The 23,348-nt window shown below is 43.9% G+C and overlaps 2 protein-coding genes across 2 annotated transcripts; one reads left to right on the forward strand and one right to left on the reverse strand.

The window, feature by feature from the left end:
* Nucleotides 1-422: 422 nt before the first annotated feature.
* ylat1 (Y+L amino acid transporter 1) lies at nucleotides 423-14,672 on the forward strand. Its single transcript, NM_001140040.1, is given in 8 exon segments — nucleotides 423-610; nucleotides 2,473-3,134; nucleotides 10,020-10,145; nucleotides 10,415-10,559; nucleotides 11,532-11,655; nucleotides 11,852-12,800; nucleotides 13,249-13,432; nucleotides 13,763-14,672. Coding segments are annotated over 5 exon segments (1,008 nt in total). The 5' UTR covers nucleotides 423-610; nucleotides 2,473-2,629; the 3' UTR covers nucleotides 11,960-12,800; nucleotides 13,249-13,432; nucleotides 13,763-14,672.
* Nucleotides 14,673-14,802: 130 nt separating this feature from the next.
* LOC106577806 (mitochondrial inner membrane protein OXA1L) lies at nucleotides 14,803-23,109 on the reverse strand. Its single transcript, XM_045700590.1, has 9 exons — nucleotides 22,972-23,109; nucleotides 22,504-22,780; nucleotides 19,121-19,264; nucleotides 18,468-18,553; nucleotides 18,080-18,244; nucleotides 17,697-17,835; nucleotides 15,874-16,042; nucleotides 15,595-15,677; nucleotides 14,803-15,136 (listed from the first exon to the last, which is right to left on the reverse strand). Exons 1-9 carry the CDS (start codon nucleotides 23,107-23,109, stop codon nucleotides 14,985-14,987), a joined length of 1,353 nt encoding a protein of 450 aa, XP_045556546.1. The 3' UTR covers nucleotides 14,803-14,984.
* Nucleotides 23,110-23,348: the final 239 nt, after the last annotated feature.

Consider the following 23,348-nt stretch of genomic DNA (forward strand, 5'->3'; position numbering starts at 1 on the left):
GAGGAAGAAGAAACAACATCATCAACAACAACAATGCCTAACATAATAGCCCAAAACTAAAGCAATCACCACCAACAACAGGTAGGCTAAAACAAGAGCTAAAGGGTCATGTTGATTTGAATTGCCACAAAAGAAAGTGTGAACGTGTGAATAGCCCAGCGTAAACGTGATCAGGCCTGTTAATGCATTAATCAAAGTGATGGGAAGCAATTCATTTGACAGCGAAACCCATTGCCAGAGCCCAGACAGTGGTATAAAGTCAGTCCATCCCTCTCTCCCTCTCTCTCCCTCCTCCTCTTCCACCTGTCTCCTTAGTAGCTGCTGGGTCAAAAAGCAGAAGTTCATCAGCTGATCGGCCTGTGCACCTTCAGACTCCGACAGGAAGGCGAGCCAAGTCAGAGCAGAGAACGCGGCGTGACGGGCAGAGAGGGAAGGTCATCAGTGGAGAGCGACAACGCGCACAGAGAGCAATAGTGAGTAAAACAATGAGGGATGCGCAATTGACATGAACGTTCAATAAAAACCTGCGACTCATTGGCTTTAGAGAAGAAGTGCAAGAGGACCCCCCAAGGGAAGGAAGCCAAGTTCACCTATAGCGCATCTGGAGAAGGTAAGACCCCTGAATTAAATTGGCGTCTATCCTAACATACAGTAACAATGCAAGGTTTTATATTTGTATTATATATTTCAAATATAGAGACTGTCGTTTGGCTGTAGTAACTGTACATTTGACTCTCTCTGTTCAACATGTGTTTTTCTCTGAGGAGATAGGTCTTTACACTACAGATTAACTTCTAATGGCATTCCTGTGTAGCCTTACTAGCCCCTAGTCATCAATAAAATGTGCTGTGTCAACTCTGCAGCGTTGCCAGCTTTGCAATGAATAAGCTCCGAGTCGGCCAAATGATTGCTGCCAGCTTGTCATATTCTGAGAGAGATAAAAAAACAGTGGGAGAAACAAAGAGAAAGGGATTTCAAATATGATACAGCAACCTTGAGTGGTATATGATAGTCAATTTGAGTAGCCTACTTATCTTACCATTCTTGGACCTTGTATCTCACTTCAACGCCTCCTGCCCTGCCCTTTGTCATCACGTGCACAAGGCTACTATCCACTGCCCTTTGTAATCACTTCTTCTTTTGAACTGAACTCACACGCCAGGGGTATCTATCTATCTGCACTACTTCTCCATCTCTCCCCTTCTCCCCCACCCGGCGTCTCACCCCTACTTTTTGCAGCGACAATACTGGTCCTACATCTGTCGCCGACCTCTCCACTGTGTTCATCAGACCTCCCTCTTCCTGATCTTTCTGATATATCGTTGGTTGATGTGACTTGACCTGTGTTCACTTTCTGTGTCAGGACAGCGTTTTTCTCTCCCTGTGATGTGACTGCCTATGACTGACTTGTTGATGCGTTCTCATTGTATTGTGATGGATTTTCTCCAGAGTCACACAGATCTTGTGATGAACTGTAGACCCCTGCGTGGCCCTGTCCCCTCACTTAGTGTGATGTGTGTGTTGTTTTGTTCAGGTCCTGACTGAGCATGTGTGTGATATTCAGTATGGGCACTAAGACATCATGTGTCTAGTCATTCAAACTCTTCTATATATGCTGCTGAAGGCAATTAACTTTGAAATAAATGTGACGGTTCCGTTCAGCATGCTGCTGACTCCTAGCGAAGTGTCTCTGTGTTTCTGTGTCTCTATGTCTGTGTCCCTCTGTGTCTGTGTGCCTGTGTCTCTCTGTGTCTGTGTTTCTGTGTCTCTCTGTGTCTCTATGTCTGTGTCTGTGTGTCTCTCTGTGTCTCTATGTCTGTGTCTCTATGTCTGTGTCTCTATGTCTGTGTCTGTGTGTCTGTGTCTCTCTGTGTCTGTGTCTCTGTGTGTCTGTGTGTCTGTGTCTCTCTGTGTCTCTATGTCTGTGTCTGTGTGTCTCTCTGTGTCTCTATGTCTGTGTCTGTGTGTCTCTCTGTGTCTCTATGTCTGTGTCTGTGTCTCTATGTGTCTGTGTGTCTGTCTCTTTGTGTGTCTGTGTCTGTGTGTCTGTCACACTGTAGAATACTTACAGTAAATTATAGACTAAATATCACAGTGACAGTCAGTGATAGTCAGTAATGAACGTTACAGTGATGTCAGGCTGTTTGTCTTTCTCTCCCACTCTGTCAATACACTCAAGCTTAAAAGGCTATTTACTGAAACCCCTAATGGCTCCCAAATTGCCATCTGTGAAATCCAATCCAATAACCAGCAGCAGTGTGTGTGTGTGTTATAACATTTGTGTTATTTTGCAATGAGTTAAGTTTAGCCTCATGTTTTACAAATGTAGCATTCAGACCAGCATTTATGTAAAAAACGGTACTGTTTTTTATGTCCCAGTTGATGACTGGGCCCATATGGACAGCAGCTTGGTTTCCATGGCAACACCCACACACTCTCTGATAACACTTTTTACGTCTCTTTCCTCCACAGATGTCACCAGAGGGACCCTCATAGCTGGAAAACGACTTTAACTCAGCTCTTACAACCAATCCTCTCCTCTGACTGATTGACAGCCGCCTGGTCCAATCACTACTCACTTCCCCACATCCCCTCCAATCACCAACCTCCACCCCACACATCTAGCGCAATGGCATCCTACAGCCCCGCCCCCACACAAGAGCCCGCCAACAACGGCGGGTCGACCTCGCTCAAGTCGGGTGGCTCAGGGGGCGACAACGATTCCATGAAGCTGAAGAAGGAGATCTCTCTCCTGAACGGCGTGTGTCTCATCGTGGGCAACATGATCGGCTCGGGTATCTTCGTCTCGCCTAAAGGCGTCTTAATCTACAGCGCCTCCTACGGGCTGTCGCTGGTAGTGTGGACCATCGGCGGTATCTTCTCTGTGTTCGGGGCCCTGTGCTACGCCGAGCTGGGGACCACCATCACCAAGTCAGGGGCCAGTTATGCTTACATCCTGGAGGCTTTCGGAGGGTTCCTGGCCTTCATCAGACTGTGGACTTCCCTGTTGATCATAGAGCCCACCAGCCAGGCGGTTATAGCCATCACCTTCTCTAACTACATGGTGCAGCCCGTCTTCCCCACCTGCATAGCCCCCTATCTGGCTAACCGCATGCTGGCTGCAGCCTGTATATGTGAGTATTTTATAGTCATTGTGTATGGAGGGGTGTTGTTTGTGTTGGTGCAATACTGTTCCACTGTAGGCCTCTAACATGGTTAGGGCCCTGAGTTTTTCCTTACCGATGGAAGTGATCAGGTATGTGTGAGCAAGGATTTTGCATGCAGACAATGATGTGTGTGTGTGTGTGTGTGTGTGTGTGTGTGTGTGTGTTCATACTCCCGTGAGTACCGAACAGTGATGTGAGTGCATGCGCCTCTCTTTGTGGAAAATGTGGGAAACGAAACTAAATGACTCACAGCATACCCAAGTCAGCACCTCAGCAACAGAAGGGAACACGAGAAAGGTTGAAAAAGGAACAGAGAGGGGAGAACAGAGACTACAGACACCAACAAGTGTTTCCTGTATAAGACAGACAATAGGGGAAAGGAGAATTTACTAAATTTCAGGATAACTGACCAACATTACAAAGCGTCAGTGTGACCAGATTAAACTGCTGGCAATGCTCATTACTCATGACAATAGAGTACAATAATGTAGTGTAAATTGATAATTTATAAACCACCAAAGGAAGCAAGGAAGAATAGAGATGAGTAAGGAATGTAGAGAGGGAAGGAGGGAGTGTTGTCATGGATATTGTTCTAACAGATTAGAAGAAACCTGGACCTCTCAACACAACCACTAATAGTCATGTTATTACTGTGGGGTTGAAGAAACCTGGACCTCTCAACACAACCACTAATAGTCATACTATTACTGTGGGTTTGATAGTCATATTATTACTGTGGGGTTGATAGTCATACTATTACTGTGGGTTTGATAGTCATACTATTACTGTGGGGTTGATAGTCATATTATTACTGTGGGTTTGATAGTCATACTATTACTGTGGGTTTGATAGTCATATTATTACTGTGGGGTTGATAGTCATACTATTACTGTGGGTTTGATAGTCATACTATTACTGTGGGGTTGATAGTCATATTATTACTGTGGGTTTGGTAGTCATATTATTACTGTGGGTTTGATAGTCATATTATTACTGTGGGGTTGATAGTCATATTATTACTGTGGGGTTGATAGTCATGTTATTACTGTGGGGTTGATAGTCATATTATTACTGTGGGTTTGATAGTCATATTATTACTGTGGGGTTGATAGTCATATTATTACTGTGGGATTGATAGTCATATTATTACTGTGGGGTTGATAGTCATATTATTACTGTGGGGTTGATAGTCATATTATTACTGTGGGGTTGATAGTCATATTATTACTGTGGGGTTGATAGTCATATTATTACTGTGGGGTTGATAGTCATATTATTACTGTGGGGTTGATAGTCATATTATTACTGTGGGGTTGATAGTCATATTATTACTGTGGGGTTGATAGTCATATTATTACTGTGGGGTTGATAGTCATATTATTACTGTGGGTTTGATAGTCATATTATTACTGTGGGGTTGATAGTCATATTATTACTGTGGGGTTGATAGTCATATTATTACTGTGGGGTTGATAGTCATATTATTACTGTGGGGTTGATAGTCATACTATTACTGTGGCGTTGATAGTCATATTATTACTGTGGGTTTGATAGTCATATTATTACTGTGGGGTTGATAGTCATATTATTACTGTGGGGTTGATAGTCATATTATTACTGTGGGGTTGATAGTCATATTATTACTGTGGGGTTGATAGTCATATTATTACTGTGGGTTTGATAGTCATATTATTACTGTGGGTTTGATAGTCATATTATTACTGTGGGGTTGATAGTCATATTATTACTGTGGGTTTGATAGTCATATTATTACTGTGGGGTTGATAGTCATATTATTACTGTGGGTTTGATAGTCATATTATTACTGTGGGTTTGATAGTCATATTATTACTGTGGGTTTGATAGTCATATTATTACTGTGGGGTTGATAGTCATATTATTACTGTGGGTTTGATAGTCATATTATTACTGTGGGTATGATAGTCATATTATTACTGTGGGTTTGATAGTCATATTATTACTGTGGGGTTGATAGTCATATTATTACTGTGGGGTTGATAGTCATATTATTACTGTGGGTTTGATAGTCATATTATTACTGTGGGGTTGATAGTCATATTATTACTGTGGGTTTGATAGTCATATTATTACTGTGGGGTTGATAGTCATATTATTACTGTGGGGTTGATAGTCATATTATTACTGTGGGTTTGATAGTCATATTATTACTGTGGGTTTGATAGTCATATTATTACTGTGGGGTTGATAGTCATATTATTACTGTGGGGTTGATAGTCATATTATTACTGTGGGGTTGATAGTCATATTATTACTGTGGGTTTGATAGTCATATTATTACTGTGGGGTTGATAGTCATATTATTACTGTGGGGTTGATAGTCATATTATTACTGTGGGTTTGATAGTCATATTATTACTGTGGGTTTGATAGTCATATTATTACTGTGGGGTTGATAGTCATATTATTACTGTGGGGTTGATAGTCATATTATTACTGTGGGTTTGATAGTCATATTATTACTGTGGGGTTGATAGTCATATTATTACTGTGGGTTTGATAGTCATATTATTACTGTGGGGTTGATAGTCATATTATTACTGTGGGTTTGATAGTCATATTATTACTGTTGGTTTGATAGTCATATTATTACTGTGGGTTTGATAGTCATATTATTACTGTGGGTTTGATAGTCATATTATTACTGTGGGTTTGATAGTCATATTATTACTGTGGGGTTGATAGTCATATTATTACTGTGGGGTTGATAGTCATATTATTACAATGGGTTTGATAGTCATATTATTACTGTGGGTTTGATAGTCATATTATTACTGTGGGTTTGATAGTCATATTATTACTGTGGGTTTGATAGTCATATTATTACTGTGGGTTTGATAGTCATATTATTACTGTGGGTTTGATAGTCATATTATTACTGTGTGTTTGATAGTCATATTATTACTGTGGGGTTGATAGTCATATTATTACTATGGGTTTGATAGTCATATTATTACTGTGGGTATGATAGTCATATTATTACTGTGGGTTTGATAGTCATATTATTACTGTGGGGTTGATAGTCATATTATTACTGTGGGGTTGATAGTCATATTATTACTGTGGGGTTGATAGTCATATTATTACTGTGGGGTTGATAGTCATATTATTACTGTGGGGTTGATAGTCATATTATTACTGTGGGGTTGATAGTCATATTATTACTGTGGGGTTGATAGTCATATTATTACTGTGGGTATGATAGTCATATTATTACTGTGGGTTTGATAGTCATATTATTACTGTGGGGTTGATAGTCATATTATTACTGTGGGTTTGATAGTCATACTATTACTGTGGGTTTGATAGTCATATTATTACTGTGGGGTTGATAGTCATATTATTACTGTGGGGTTGATAGTCATATTATTACTGTGGGATTGATAGTCATATTATTACTGGGGGGTTGATAGTCATATTATTACTGTGGGGTTGATAGTCATATTATTACTGTGGGGTTGATAGTCATATTATTACTGTGGGGTTGATAGTCATATTATTACTGTGGGGTTGATAGTCATATTATTACTGTGGGGTTGATAGTCATATTATTACTGTTGGTTTGATAGTCATATTATTACTGTGGGGTTGATAGTCATATTATTACTGTGGGGTTGATAGTCATATTATTACTGTGGGGTTGATAGTCATATTATTACTGTGGGTTTGATAGTCATATTATTACTGTGGGGTTGATAGTCATATTATTACTGTGGGGTTGATAGTCATATTATTACTGTGGGGTTGATAGTCATATTATTACTGTGGGATTGATAGTCATATTATTACTGTGGGGTTGATAGTCATATTATTACTGTGGGATAGAACACATAAAACATGAGAACAACCAGACAGAAACCTGGGTCAAAGAGACGGAAGTCATGGACATATACAGAATACCGCTGCTACTACAGCAACCAGATAGAACACTGTTACGAGTCTTACTAAAAGGGATAGTTCTGAGATAAGTTTTCTCCTTCAGGTTCTAAAACATCTCTCAAGTAATAAATATCACTCATTCATCTAATTACAATCCAGACACACCCACATCCACACACACACACACGTTCTCTTAGATAAGCAGTGCTTTAAGGAATGTGAATGTGCTGATAGCTGCTAGGTAAAAAGGTAAAAGTCCTTTCTACTTCAAGACTCTGACCCCAGGCTAATGGCTAATGACAGCTCTGTCAGCATGGCACAGACGTGAACTATAACCACAGCTCTAAGATCAGATTAGCCTACACCCCATCCTAACTTTAACCATCAACCGGATGGAAAAACATCTGATCTAGTATCAGTGTTTAGAGGCGTTAGAGGCGACTTCAACATACTTCAGAGCCATGAGAAGACCGGAAACACCTCCAGGTAGAAATGAGCTATAACCACAGATCTAGGATCAGGTTACCCTACCGCCAACTCTAACCTTGATCCTGTATAAATGGGTAGGAGTTCTGCGTACACCACAGGACAGAGCCCAAACATGGCAGCCGTCAATCTTACAACCTTTTTTGATACAGTCTATGGGTTGCGTCCCAAATGGCACTCTATTCTCTATGTAGTGCACCACAGTTGACCAGGGCCCATAGGGTAGGGCACTATATAGGGAATAGGGTGCCATTTGGGATATAGTATATGGTCTCAACAACACATCTGGACCAGATCTAGAGTAGCCTAGAGAACCGACCTGATCCACACCCTCCCACCCTTCTAGCCTTTCACTGTCAATACAACCACGCCTAGGACATCTGTGTGGCCCGCTACACTGTCAGTTCTCTGTTAGTCCGGATCACTCACTGTCTCTGTCTGGACCGGTCTGAACGGAGAGATATGTTATGCTTAAGGAGACCTCCTATTGATAAGAGACTGTTATGATCCATGGCCTCATAACTGGGATAAAGTGTTATGATCTTTTAGGCTTTGTCCTCCGTTTGGGGGAGGAAGGGAAACATGGTATTCTGGTAGATCAGTATTATTCTCATTTCGGGGGAGATTGGTGGACACAGTGTCATGGCCCGCTCTTCATTTGGGAGAAGAAGGGAGAGATGGTGACTGTTATGATGATCAATGATGTACATAGGCCTTCATCCATCTCGGATTATGATTAGGGTCTTGGCCTGACCATGTATTTGGCCTGACCATGTGACTGCACCAGGAGAAATGCAGGGCCCTAGTTATCAACCTATTTTTATGTGGGAAAGGGTGATGTGTGTATGTACTGTATGTGTGTCAATATATATATATATATATATATTTGTTTTAACATGAACATTCACTTGAGTTGTAGATGTGAACTTGAGTGCTAATCATTTAGGTAAACACTGTATGGTAGATATCATTACGGCTACTTAGCATTACAGTAAAGCAGGAAAATATTGTTGAGGAAAATGTTGGGTATACCAGAGGCTTATCAAACATTATGCAGTGTGAGGGATATACTCTAAAAATAGGTGTTATGTCCCAAATGGGACCATATTCCCTATTTAGTGCACTACTTTTGACCAGAGCCCTATAGGCCCTTGTCAAAAGTAGTGTACTAAATAGGGAATAGGGTGCCAGTTGAGATGCTGACATAGTGAAGAGAAGATACATAGGATATTATTAAATCCCAGTGAGTGGGAGGACAGTGGGAGGACAGTGGGAGGATTCAGACCTCCATGCTGTGACTATCTGAACTCAAGTTTATGAACTTAAAGGAACAAACACTGATAAAGACATAGAGAGAGAGAAGATGATCTGGAAAACATGTTTTCAAGACTAAGACTGAGGAGCAGTGGAGTACAAGGACACAGTCAGAAAGTTAGTCTGTATCTGTCAGCCAGTCAGCCAGCCAGCCAGCCAGTCAGTGTGTCATTCAGCCAACCAGTCAGCCTGCCTGCCTGCCAGCCAGTCAGCCAGACAGTCAGTTTGTAATTCAGCCAGTCAGTGTGTCAGTCAGCCAGTAAGTCAGTCAGTCAGCCAGCCAGCCAGTCAGCCAGCTAGTCAGTGTGTCAGTCAGCCAGTAAGTCAGTCAGTCAGTCAGTCAGTGTGTCAGACAGCTAGTCAGTCTATCAGTCAGTCAGTCAGTCAGTCAGCCAGACAGTCAGTTTGTCATTCAGCCAGTCAGTGTGTCAGTCAGCCAGTAAGTCAGTCAGTCAGCCAGCCAGTCAATGTGTCATTCAGCCTTGTCAGTCAGACAGTCAGTCAGCCAGCCAGCAAGCCAGCTAGTCAGTGTGTCAGTCAGGCAGTAAGTCAGTCAGCCAGTCAGTCAGACAGTTAGTCAGTCAGCTAGACAGCCAGACAGTCAGTCAGCCAGTCAGGCAGCTAGACAGTCAGTCAGTCAGCCAGTTAGTCAACTAGACAGTCAGCCAGTAATTCAGTCAACTAGACAGTCAGCCAGTAATTCAGTCAGCTAGACAGTCAGGCAGTCAGACAGTCAGCTAGACAGTTAGCCAGTCAGTCAGTCATTCAGCGATACAGTGTTAGTCATTTCACCAATCTTTTATAGAGGCCTTTTAATAACCCTTAGAACTTTATCTGGGTACTCCTTTACCCCCTCTTCTGTGTCTGACCCTATTTCTCTTTCTTCCTCCTTTCTTCCTCCTCCTCTCTGCCTATGTCTCTATGTGCTGCGCTCAGCTCTTGAACCTCTGTGGAAAACAACCTCATCGACTGCTGTAGTCAGCAGCCTCATTTCCTCCAGCTACACAAACTCTGAAATTAGAACACACACACACGTCTGCGTGGTGTGTGTGTGTGTGTGTGTGTGTGTGTGTGTGTGTGTGTGTGTGGTAACATGTAGATCTGAATGTCTAAATGTTTGTATCTCCCCTCCAGGTTTGCTGACCTTTGTGAACTGTGCCTATGTGAAGTGGGGGACGCGTGTCCAGGACTTCTTCACCTACGCTAAGGTCATCGCCCTCATCGCTGTCATCATCACCGGCCTGGTCAAGATAGGACAAGGTACCGATGCTGTCAGGATGGCCCTCACACTCACACACAATAATAATATCACACATATTGTCCAAATATTCAACCATCCACTCACTGTACTGTACTGTACATTCACAGAAACAGATATGCCCACTGTGAACACTGACACAGTCCTATAGTTATTGTACATACAACACATATTTATCTGTAGTATTTACATACATTCATTTGTACCAGTTAATGCATGTATTTACGTATGTGTAATAATACATGATATTGTGTGTGTGTGTGTTCCTCAGGTCAGACGCAAAACTTTGAGGGTATGTTTGAGGGCTCATCCACGGATCCAGGAGACATAGCTCTGGCCCTGTACTCTGCTCTGTTCTCCTACTCCGGCTGGGACACACTCAACTTCGTCACCGAGGAGATCAAAAACCCAGAGAGGTGACGGGTGGGAAGAGAGGGAGGGCAGGGTCACTGGTACGCGTGGACAAAAGGCTATACTCTGTAGTATACATGAGAATGAGGAGTAGTGAAGGAGTAGAGGACGAGTAGTGATTAGCGTAGTAAATGTAGGTGAAGGGATATAGAAGGATTAAAAGCATGAGAGAAGGTCACAGATGGCGCCGGAGGGGAGGGCTGCCGTTTTACGGGCTCCCATCCAACTGGGCTATTTTGTACGTTTTTTTCCCGCATTGTTTGTGACTTATTTTGTACATAATGTTGCTGCTAGTGTTACTTTTCAGTTAATTTTTTTACTTTAGTTCATTTAGTAAATACTTTCTTAACAATTTCTTGAACTGCATAGTTGGTTAAGGGCTTGTCAGTAAGCATTTCACGGTTTGTTGTATTCGGCGCATGTGACAAATACAATTTGATTTGAAGAGGGAAGAAGGAGAGGGGTAGATGTAGGAATTATGGAGTGGTTGTGACTAAGCAGAGAAAGTGGAGTAATAGTGATTGATGAGGCAAGGATGGGAAGTATGGAGAGGGATGACACACTGACTGAATGGGTAGTCAGGTGTTTTTGGCGGGGGGAGGGCGGGGCAGGGCTGGAGGCTCCTCATCTCCAGGGGAAGTATTTAACTGAGCCCCTTCGCTCTGATACACACAGCCAAACACTGATGAAATGGAGCAGGACAGACATGTGATTGGATCACAAGCTACTTCCAGGAGTTCTCAGGCAGATTATGTGACAAACAACCCCACCTCCCCCTCCTCCTTCCTCTGCTCCCCCACCTCTCCGTCCACCTTCACCCCATCCTTGCCCAAGAGGGTCAACTCTTGACCCGTTCACTCGAACCCCTGGATGTATCACAGCCATTTCACTCTCTTCTTTCTTGGTGTTTTTTTCTTCTTCTTCTAAATCGAACTGTCTCTCTGTCTCCCCCTGGTGTTTGTTTGTGTGACCCACAGGAACCTGCCCCTGGCCATCGCCATCTCCATGCCCATCGTCACGGTGATCTATATTCTGACCAACGTTGCCTACTACACCGTGCTGCCCATTCCTGCCATCCTGGACAGTGACGCCGTGGCTGTGGTGAGTTCCCTTCGCATAGAAATATACTGGAAATAGAACAGACATTATCCTATACCATGTAGATTAGGAGAGTCATCACATCAGCTGTATACATTTCTATCTGCGTATCATCTCATTGAGCCCTAAGTGAGTTTGTTATATGATGTACTGTAAGTGTTCTGATTGGTCTAATTTGAGGCCTGTTGTTATCCCTCAGACGTTTGCAGACCAGGTGTTTGGCGTGATGAACTGGACCATCCCTCTAGCGGTGGCTCTGTCCTGCTTCGGAGGACTCAACGCTTCTATCCTGGCTGCCTCCAGGTGAGTCAGAAGGACACCGTTCTGATGCTGGTCTTCATCATCATCGCTGTCACTGAAAATCTCCTCATTATTGACCATAAAAAAACGATGGGCCCTATAGCCTTTTAGCTCATTGCCCTACACGATAACCTGTGTGTGTGTGTGGTTCCTCCATTATCAGTGCTCCAGTGAGGTGTGTTTGTGTGTTTCTACAGGCTGTTCTTCGTGGGCTCCAGGGAGGGCCATCTCCCAGACTACCTGTGCATGATCCACGTCACCCGTTACACCCCTATCCCCGCGCTGCTCTTCAATGTCAGTCATCCCGCTAAGCCACTGTCTTTGTGTGTGTTTGTGTGTGCGCGTGAACGTCTGTCTGGAACAATGTACATTTCCATTTTTTTTACGAGAGGTTTTCCTTGTTCGGTGTTTGGTCTCAGTTCTGTGTCAACGTTCTGTTTCTGCGTCTACCCAACATTCTGACCCATTGTTTTGTCTGCCCCAGAAATCTGTTCTCAGCATTCTATTATTTTAACCCAGTGTTCGGTCTGCCGCAGAGTTCCGTCTGTCTGCAATCTCAGCATTCTCTTTGTCCGTTCGTCCACATAGTGTTCCGCTATATCTACACTTTCTATGAAATAGAGTTTTTGTGTAGGGCATGTTGTCCATTGTGCCCTGTACGATGGATATTGACATAGTGCTGTTGCTCTATACTCTAGGGTGCCATGGCGTTGGTCTACCTGTGTGTTGAGGACATCTTTAAACTGATCAACTACTACAGCTTCAGCTACTGGTTCTTTGTGGGCCTGTCTATCCTGGGACAGCTGTACCTGCGCTGGAAACAGCCAGACAGAGTCAGACCCCTCAAGGTAAGACAAAGGGGAATTCCACAGTAACAGAATGATAGTGATCATCAGATTTCTCTCTCTTTAAAATATATGTTAAATAAATACCATAGATTGCAAAGTTAAACAAACCATACAAAACGCACAAGGACGACTTAACAATTCCCACTGAAAATGTTACAAAAACACATTTACTTGAAGAACAGTGCAGATGCAAAGTTTGGTTACAGAATGACGACACAAAGAGTCATGGAATTGCCCCAAACATCCAACATAAAACACTGAGGCCTATAAACACATTCAAAGGCAAAGCTCCATTAGTGTTTTCATGTATGAAGCATTTATACTGTAACTCACAATGCGGTTTTGTATGTGTGATCTCTTTCACTGTTTGACATCAATACCAGATCCTGTTTCATATAGTTGTGTAATAACCCTTCTTCCCCATTTCTCTCTCCCTTCTCTCTCTCAGCTCAGTCTGTTCTTCCCGATCATCTTCTGTTTCTGCACCCTGTTCCTAGTGGTGGTTCCCATCTACAGTGACACCATGAACTCTCTGATTGGCATTGGCATCGCCCTATCAGGAGTGCCAGTCTACTTCCTGTGTATCTATACTCCCGCCACCAAAAGGCCCATGTGGCTCCGCAGGTTCTTTGGTAAGAATCAGATGAATGTTTGAGTTTAGTATAGAGTTGGAAAAATCTGGTGACTTTCCCAAAAATCGCCAGGTTTTCAGGAAATCCTGGGGGATCTTCCAACCAGGATTTCTGGAAAACCAAGAATTTGGGGGAAATTGATGGAATTTTTCAACCATAGTTTGGTATGACATGAGCTGCGAGACAAGTAGGTACATTATTTTGTAGGCCTAGAAAACAATACTTATTTTCTACATTCTTCAAGCATAATACTTCTCATGCTATTGCTAGTGTCGCATTGATGTATTTGAGGGTAGGTCACTCATCCTCTCTCATCTTCTCCCTCCCTAGCCAACTTTGGTCTGCTGATTCAGAAGGTGTGCTATTCTGTTGTGACCGAGTTAGACGTCATAGACAAGTTGGAGTGAAGATATTAAAACCAACCAACACACTGCTGCCGCTGCTATCTGAAGACGCACAAAACTAGAGGCTCAACGACACCACCTACTGGCCAGTATCGGCCTTGGCTACCAATCAGAGGGCTGAGTCAAACAACAGCCATTCATTGGACCAAATCTCTGGCCAACCAATCATTGCCGTATGTTCATTGGACTATGGGGTCGTTCTACGGCCAGGATGACACTCCAGTTGCCTCTGACATCATAGGACATTCCACACACTACAGAAGAATTAAAAATAAAATATTCCTGTTCTCAAATACGGATATTTATGACCTCTGATGGGCTTCCTGTGTAAACGCAGCCTAATACTGATCTTTTTAAATCGCTAATTGGTCTGAGTAATCAGCTCTGAAAAAGAACTGATGTAGAAAGATCTGTGATTGGTCAAAAGACCAATTAGTGGAGAAAAAAATAAATCAGAAATCAGGCTGCCTGTGAAAACACAGCCGTAGTGGCATAAGTCACTACTGATACCTCTGAAGTCATATCAATAAGGAAACAAAAAGAGATACTGAAGACATATGTAGGAAAGTAATAATTACTGAGGGTTAGTTTGTTGTATGTGGTTAGGCGAGAATAGTGGTAGCTCTAGCCACAATTATTTTTGGAAAATGTGTTATATTTGTCCTATGTAAATGTCCATCCCACCTGCAGCTTTTAAGATTTTTTTTTTAAATCAACTTATTAAGAATAATCTATACTCAACATGTGAATTTAAACAAAGGGGCGGGGAGGGGGTTGGTTGAGATGATAAATAGTTTAGAATGTATTTATAATAAATTACTAATGGACATTTTAAATGACTTGATTCTGTCAATTCCCACCATCTTATCATTGTTTCTATCCACCATACAATACTGACACTAGTTGTAACAATTCCCTTGCCGTCATGCCAATGGATATAATGAACACCGATTTCATGTTTTCAAATAAGAATCCAAGCTATCATAGACATTATAAGGCAACGGAAGTTAGCTCTTTATTTAGAATATTACATTTATAATATTACATTTATAAACGATAAACCCTCCGTGTCCATGTCCTCTACCAATCCCCCTCAATAAATATGTACACATGATTCATTGGGCCTTCAAACTGTCTGTCACTCTTCTTCAATCAATAGTCTCCTCCTTACCACCGTTTGCCGGGGCCGCTTGTTTTGCTTTGGCTGACTTGGTTGTTGTTGTTGTTGTTGTTGTTGCTGCTGCAATGGAAGGTGTTGACTTCTGTAGAGGGTTGTGGGTGAAGGTCTGCCTCAGTGGACCTGGTTTGAGAGGACAGCACAAAGAGAGAAAGGCATGAGGTGAAAGGAAAACCATAAACCCACTACAATATTCACAGATTGAGTTAATCAGTGAGGTACATGTTAAAATGCAGGTCAGCGTTTTTCCATCATGAATCGTGTTCTGGAGGCAGCTCTGCAGAGTGGTCACTAGCTGGCACAAAGTTAGAACATCTGATTTGAAACCTAGCCACACTTAATTTAGGGTTAGGCATTGAGGTTAAGACCAAAAAGCTACATTTTACTTTAATACATTTTTACAATATATTCAATTTTGAGGGAAATCTAAGGGGAAATCACTCCAAGACAAGACTCATGACAATAAACGTCAACCTGCTGTTAAAAAATTCCATTAAGGAAAAAATACCGTAAATGTAGGAAATGGCATTGATCTAAAGAAAGGGGTGGCAGTAAAATGAAAAAAGGCACCAGTACCTTACCTTTAGAAGTGATGTCCAGGTGGCTCTTCATACTCCCCTCACTCTCGTCTAACTGCTGGGCCAGTTGAGCGTTCTTCCAGCCCATAGAAGAGACAGAAAAACATGTTTTAATAGGAAGCAAGACACTATGTCCGAGAGTGAAAAGGAACAGGCGAAAGAGGAAGAGACAGGGAGGCAAATAAGAGAAAGCAAGATAGAAAGACAAATAACCAGAATATATCCAAAGGTGACTCCATGACACCCCCCCACCCCTTTCCAGCCGTGACACCACACCCACCCTTCTTGATGGTGTGGATGAAGCCTTCATTCTGGGGCAGGGCAGAAGCCGGGTGTTTGATCCTCTCGGGGATCCTCAGCTTCTGTCTGACCAGTGGGTGTTTGAGCAGGGCCACCTGGGCCAGGGAGAAGCAAAACCCAGGACTCTGGTGGGGAGTAGTAGGTACTGTGCCTTCAGAAAGTATCCACACCCCTTGACTTAGTCCACATTGGTTGTGGACAGCCTGAAGTCAAATGGATTAAATATCAACAATTCTCACCCATGTACACACAATACCCCATAATGACAAAGTTAAAAATGTTTTAAGATATTCCTGCTAATGTATTGAAAATCAAATACAGACATATCTAATTTAAGTATTCACATTCCTGACTCAATACTTGTTAGAGTGACCTTTGGCAGCGATTACAGCTGTAAGTCTATCTGGGTCGCTTAAGAGCTTTCCACACCTGGATTGTGCAACATTTGCCCATTATTCTTCAAGCTCTGTCAAGTTGGTTGTTCATTATTGCTAGACAACCATTTTCACGTCTTGCCGTAGATTTTCAAGTAGATTGAAGTTAAAACTTTAAACTCAGCCACTCAAGAACATTCACTGTCTTCTTGGTAAGCAACTCCAGTGTAGATGTGGCCTTGTGTTTAAGGTTATTGTCCTTCTGAAAGGTGAACTCATCTCCCAGTGTCTGGTGGAAAGCAGACTGAACCAGGTTTTCCTCTAGGATTTTGTCTGTGGATAGGTCCACTCCATTTCTTTTTTTAATCCTGAAATATTTGTTTTATTCTGTACAGGCTTCCATTTCACTCTGTCAAGGTTAGTATTGTGTAGTAACTACAATGTTGTTGATCCATCCTCAGTTCTATCACAGCCATTAAACTCTAACTGTTTTAAAGTCACCATTAGCCTCATGGTGAAATCCCCGAGTTGTTTCCTTCCTCTCCAGCAACTGAGTTAGGAAGGACACCTGTATCTTTGTAATGACTGGGTGTATTTATACACCATCCAAAGTGTAACTAATAACTTCACCATGCTCAAAGGGGTATTCAATGTCTGATTTGTTTTGTGCCATATACCACTAGGTGCCCTTTGCAAAGCGTTGGAAAACCTCCCTGGTCTTTGAAGTTCACTGCTGGACTACGGGACCTTACAGATAATTGTATGTGTGGGGTACAGAGATGAGGTGTAGATGTATCAAAAAATCATGTTAAACTATTATTGCACACAGAGTGAGTCCATGTAATTTATTATCGAACTTAAGCACATTTTTACTCCTGAACTTATCTAGGCTTGTCATAACAAAAGGGGTTGAATACGTGAATTTAGAACAATTTCAAAAAACATAATTCCACTTTCACATTATGGGGTATTGTGTTTAGGCCAGTGACAAAACATCTCAATTTAATCAATTTTAAAACACAACAAAATGTGGAAAAAGTAAAGGGGTGTGAATTCCTTCTAAAAGGCCCTGTATGTGACCAGCCAGGATGGTTACGGCTAGAACACAGGCTCTGCATGACCCTGCTGTTATCTCAATGAGACTAACCTTGATAAATAAAAGGTTGAATAACAAGGAAATAAACAAAGTATCCCCATACTGCTGAAAGCATTGTCAACCACACTACCTCATTATTCTTTGAGAGAAACAGGTTAGCAGACTGGCTCCATAATGCCACGCCAGACAGATAACTGCAGTGTCACAAGTGTTTTAATCTCAACACGACTAGCCCGGAAAAGTATTAAAGATTAAATCACAACGAAATGAAGAGAACTATCCCAGAGCTACTGCATACTTGTTTGCAGAAGACGCATGTCATAATATGATATTGCCACAGGGGGCGCAAGAAATAAGAGAGCAACCGACAGTGGGGAAGTTGATGGTGAGGGGGAGGATGATGAAGGGCATGATTCTGAACACTGTCTTCATGGCTTTCAGGTTAGGGTTATCCACACCAGACTCTGCCCCCAACTGAGAAGACAGAGACAGACAGGTGGCTGTTATTCAGGCTCAATACTGTTAATACCATGCAAATAAAATGTAAATATTATTCATACTCTTGCTTCAAATATTTCAATCTAAGATTTAAAACAAATGTATTGTCTGTTCGATAAAAAAAATCTATTCTTCCAGGCTCAACACAGCTGAATAATATTTTCCCCAGACATGTCTGCCCAATAGCCTAGGGACAGGGTTATGACCCGACTAAACTTACCTCCAGGATGGCGAACATTGTTCCTGTCACAGCGATGGGGAGGACGTGGAAGGGGTCTGCTGCTGTGAGGTCTAAGAACCACAAGCACCCTCCTGTCTGCATACTGGGGACAGGGAGGTGGGACATCTTTCTGAGAGCAATGAAGAACGAGATGAAGACTGGAGTCTGGAAATAGAGAGAGAGAGGTGGGGTTAGTCTTGGGTCCTAAATACTAGGTCCCATTAATAATCTTCTTTCTCCTTGTTCACCACATCAAAAAGCATTGTGCGGAGGTATGGGCTATAGTGGGAGTTTATGATATTACTTCTATAGGAGTTATTTTCTTTGAAATCAGTGGAGAGAAAGAGAGAGTGGGAGCAAGGGAGAGAGAGTGGGAGCTGTAACTGACCTGCACCAGAGGGACCAGGAAGCCACGGAGAGGGTTGACGTCATGCTTCTTCTGGAAAGCGGTCAGGTCAGAGTATGCCTTAGCAACTAGGAGAAACACAGAAATATGACCTCACATGAGAAACTGAGGGAGACGTCACACACTACAGCAGGGATAATCAACTAGATATTTCCTTGAGCGCATGGTCAGCGGGCCAAAACATAATTACAAATCATTTGTAGACTGCAAATTGACCGCAAGAAGCCAAAACAGATATAATATTAGACTAAAACAATCCTTTCAAACCTTGCTTACAATCACATCTCTCTCTATATTATGTGTGGGAATACTGTGGAAGAAATATCCAAAATAAAAATCACTTGGAGCTGATTTGTTGGGATTGTGTCTTTTATGTAACAGATCAAGCCTAGCCCCAGACTAAAAAACACGTTCAAAAGGAGATTCTCCATTGAAAATGTTTTTTTTTTAGTATAGGACTAGACTTCATCTCTATCTGGGAAACAAGCCCTAAAAGTAGAATAATGACATGAGAAGAGTAGAGCATTAAAAGAAGGGAACAGTTACAATGGGAGACGAAAGGGGGGGGGGCTAAATACAGAGGGATGCTACAGATGAGTCGTGAAATGGAAGTTAGTTGAGGAAAGAAGACTAACAGTCAAACTTGTTTCCGCTCTGTTTGGCCTCATTCATCTTGTTGGTGAATTTGGTCATCTCTGGCATAACGTTGTTCAGCTTGGCCGCCTCCCTCTGACCCTTCACGATGACCGGGAACACCATGATGCGGGCCAGCACTGTGCCTGGGTGTGTAACAGAGAAACATCACTACATTTCAAGCTTCTGCCTCTAACCCTGGGAAACTCCTCTCCACCTCCTTCCTGCGGATGACTGTCAACCACTTTGGGGGGGGGAATGGATGACGACATCCCCTACTCATTCACTCAGCCTACTGAGCCTACTATACCTTAAGCCTTCACCTCTTTCTCCAGATCAAATCCTGCGACCAGTGGTGTCCGGCCACCCAACAACCTGCCCACTTGACCCCATCCCCTCCTCCAGACCATCTCTGGAGACATCCCATTCCTCACTTCCCTCATCCCTGACCACTAGCTGCATCCCCTCCTCCAGACCATCTCTGGAGACATCCCATTCCTCACTTCCCTCATCCCTGACCACTAGCTGCATCCCCTCCTCCAGACCATCTCTGGAGACATCCCATTACTCACTTCCCTCATCCCTGACCACTAGCTGCATCCCCTCCTCCAGACCATCTCTGGAGACATCCCATTCCTCACTTCCCTCATCCCTGACCACTAGCTGCATCCCCTCCTCCAGACCATCTCTGGAGACATCCCATTCCTCACTTCCCTCATCCCTGACCACTAGCTGCATCCCCTCCTCCAGACCATCTCTGGAGACGTCCCATTCCTCACTTCCCTCATCCCTGACCACTAGCTGCATCCCCTCCTCCAGACCATCTCTGGAGACATCCCATTCCTCACTTCCCTCATCCCTGACCACTAGCTGCATCCCCTCCTCCAGACCATCTCTGGAGACATCCCATTCCTCACTTCCCTCATCCCTGACCACTAGCTGCATCCCCTCCTCCAGACCATCTCTGGAGACGTCCCATTCCTCACTTCCCTCATCCCTGACCACTAGCTGCATCCCCTCCTCCAGACCATCTCTGGAGACGTCCCATTCCTCACTTCCCTCATCCCTGACCACTAGCTGCATCCCCTCCTCCAGACCATCTCTGGAGACATCCCATTCCTCACTTCCCTCATCCCTGACCACTAGCTGCATCCCCTCCTCCAGACCATCTCTGGAGACGTCCCATTCCTCACTTCCCTCATCCCTGACCACTAGCTGCATCCCCTCCTCCAGACCATCTCTGGAGACATCCCATTCCTCACTTCCCTCATCCCTGACCACTAGCTGCATCCCCTCCTCCAGACCATCTCTGGAGACATCCCATTCCTCACTTCCCTCATCCCTGACCACTAGCTGCATCCCCTCCTCCAGACCATCTCTGGAGACGTCCCATTCCTCACTTCCCTCATCCCTGACCACTAGCTGCATCCCCTCCTCCAGACCATCTCTGGAGACATCCCATTCCTCACTTCCCTCATCCCTGACCACTAGCTGCATCCCCTCCTCCAGACCATCTCTGGAGACATCCCATTCCTCACTTCCCTCATCCCTGACCACTAGCTGCATCCCCTCCTCCAGACCATCTCTGGAGACATCCCATTCCTCACTTCCCTCATCCCTGACCACTAGCTGCATCCCCTCCTCCAGACCATCTCTGGAGACGTCCCATTCCTCACTTCCCTCATCCCTGACCACTAGCTGCATCCCCTCCTCCAGACCATCTCTGGAGACATCCCATTCCTCACTTCCCTCATCCCTGACCACTAGCTGCATCCCCTCCTCCAGACCATCTCTGGAGACATCCCATTCCTCACTTCCCTCATCCCTGACCACTAGCTGCATCCCCTCCTCCAGACCATCTCTGGAGACATCCCATTCCTCACTTCCCTCATCCCTGACCACTAGCTGCATCCCCTCTGACTTCAAGATGGCCAGAGTTGCTCCCCTCCTCAAGACACCAACACTCCACCCCTCTGACGTCGAACTACAGACCGGTATCCCTGTTTTCTTACCAACACACTGTGCTGTCTCTGACCAACTCTCTGGTTCTCTCTTCCAGAATGATCTTCTTGACCCTAACCAGTCATGCTTCAAAAAGCTCACTCAACTGGAACTGCAGGTAGCCTAGTGGTTAAGAGCGTTGAGCCAGTAACCAAATGTTCACTGGTTCAAATCCCTGAGCAGTGGAAAAACCTTTCCTCTTTAAACCAAGTCAATCGGCTCTATCATTCTTATTTTACCTTTATTTAACTAGGCAAGTCAGTTAAGAACAAATTCTTATTTTCAATGACGGCCTAGGAACAGTGGGTTAATTGCCTTATTCAGGGGCAGAACTACAGAATTTTACCTTGTCAGCTCGGGGATTCGATCTTGCAACCTTTCGGTTACTAGTCCAACGCTTTAACCACTAGGCTACCTGCCGCTCCATATCATATCCTCACACGGTCTCTCCTATCATTGCTATGCGTATGACACACAACTACTTTTCTCCTCCCCGCCCCCTTCTGACACCTTGGTGGCGACACATCTTCGCGTGCCTGGCAGACATCTCAGCTTGGATGTTGGGCTTGGACCCGGGATCCTGGACAGCACACGGTTGTTCTCTGTAAACAAAAGTGACTCACTCCTGCAGGTTCATGCTCTACAACATCGGTAGAGTACGACCTTTCCTCACACAGGAAGCCGCACAGGTCCTAATCCAGGCACCTGTCATCTCTCATCCAGACTACTGCAACTCTGTTGGCTGGGCTCATCGCTTGTGCCATTAAACCCCTGCTACTTACCCAGAATACTGCATCCTGCCTGGTGTTCAACCTTCCTAAGTTTTTGCATGTCACCCTGCTCCTCCACACACGCCACTGACTTCCAGTTGAAGCTCGCATCCACTACAAGACCTTGGTGCTTGCCTATGGAGCAGCAAAGGGAACTGCCACTGCCTACCGTCAGGCTATGCTCAAACCGTACATCCCAACCAGAGCACTCCGTTCCACCACCTCTGGTCCCTTTGCCCTACCACCCCTATGGGAGGGCAGCTCCCGCTCAGGCCAGTCAAAGTTATTCTCAGTCCTGACACCCAAATGGTGGAACAAACTTCCCCCTAGCGTCAGGACAGCGGAGTCCCTGCCCATCTTCCAAAAATATCTGAAACCCTACCTGTTTGAAGAGTAAATTAAATAAGTCACGGCGCCCCCGACGACCCACTCAAAAAAGAAAAAGGCACTTGTCTTTTCCTACTTGCACTGACTTTGTTGATAAATACTTTGTTGAGGGAAAACGTACTTGATACGATCGTGATGTGTTGTCTCACCTAGCTACCTAAAGATGAATGCACTAATTGTAAGTAGCTCTGGATAAGAGCGTCTGCTGAATGACTAAAATGTCTCACCTACAACAATAGCTCCCCACCACGGCATCCCCATGTCCACATGCATGAACTCCAGTAGGTTCTGGACCAGGCCCACAGGGGTGGCGCTCCCCAGGCCCAGCTCTGATAGGCTAAGCTCTACTCCCACCCCCTGCAGAACATCCACTACGGTTGGTGCAGCCTCAAACACCTGCTCAGCGATTGGCTGTGTGTTTATAGAAGCGGGATCCATGACTACGGTGCTGGGGATAGATGCTTCCAGCACTGGAGATGCCGTGGGAAGGGTTTCACTTGGGATCTGAAAATATAATACCTCTTTCACAAACAGGTGGAAGGATTTCCAAAGGGACAGGACAAACTATTATGCCACAGGAAGTGTCTTGGAGTTTGACCACATTTTTCAAGGTGTAACAACCAGAGCATGGTGTAATGTAGAATAATTTGAGAGGATCAGACTAGTTACTGTATTTCACATTGACACCGACTCACCTGTGAGCTGTTGTGCCTGACGGCCATGGCACTGACCAATAAGAACCTCCCATTGTGACGTCGACCAAGAACAGCTCTAGTCGATGGACTCCTACATTCTACTGCTGTGTAAAGATGGGACCTCTGTAGAAGGGACATAATAACAAGGTAAAATCAGATGATGCACTACAACTTTCTGATCCACTTTAATTTGTGGCATATTGTAGGATAGGATGACTTAGACAATGCAGCAGTAAATGCAGCATGATGACGCACATGCAGAAGTCTGTTTCTAGCCAAGTTAGCTGTATTGTGGTTTGGTTTCAAATGGTCAGACCACCATAATTGTATCACAAATCTCAAGAAATATACTGCTCAAAAAAATAAAGGGAACACTT

This window comes from Salmo salar, chromosome ssa18 (assembly GCF_905237065.1).
Source record: "Salmo salar chromosome ssa18, Ssal_v3.1, whole genome shotgun sequence".
NCBI classification, from domain to species: domain Eukaryota; kingdom Metazoa; phylum Chordata; class Actinopteri; order Salmoniformes; family Salmonidae; genus Salmo; species Salmo salar.

Bases quoted from the DNA above. Each gene is read 5' to 3' on its own strand.
- LOC106577806 (XM_045700590.1), bottom strand. From the start codon at position 23,109: ATGTCCCTTCTACAGAGGTCCCATCTTTACACAGCAGTAGAATGTAGG. The intron at 22,781-22,971 runs GTGAGTCGGTGT...TTATATTTTCAG, and splicing joins TCAGGCACAACAGCTCACAG to ATCCCAAGTGAAACCCTTCC. The intron at 18,554-19,120 runs GTTAGTCTTCTT...TGTTTCTCCTAG, and splicing joins GAGCGGAAACAAGTTTGACT to TTGCTAAGGCATACTCTGAC.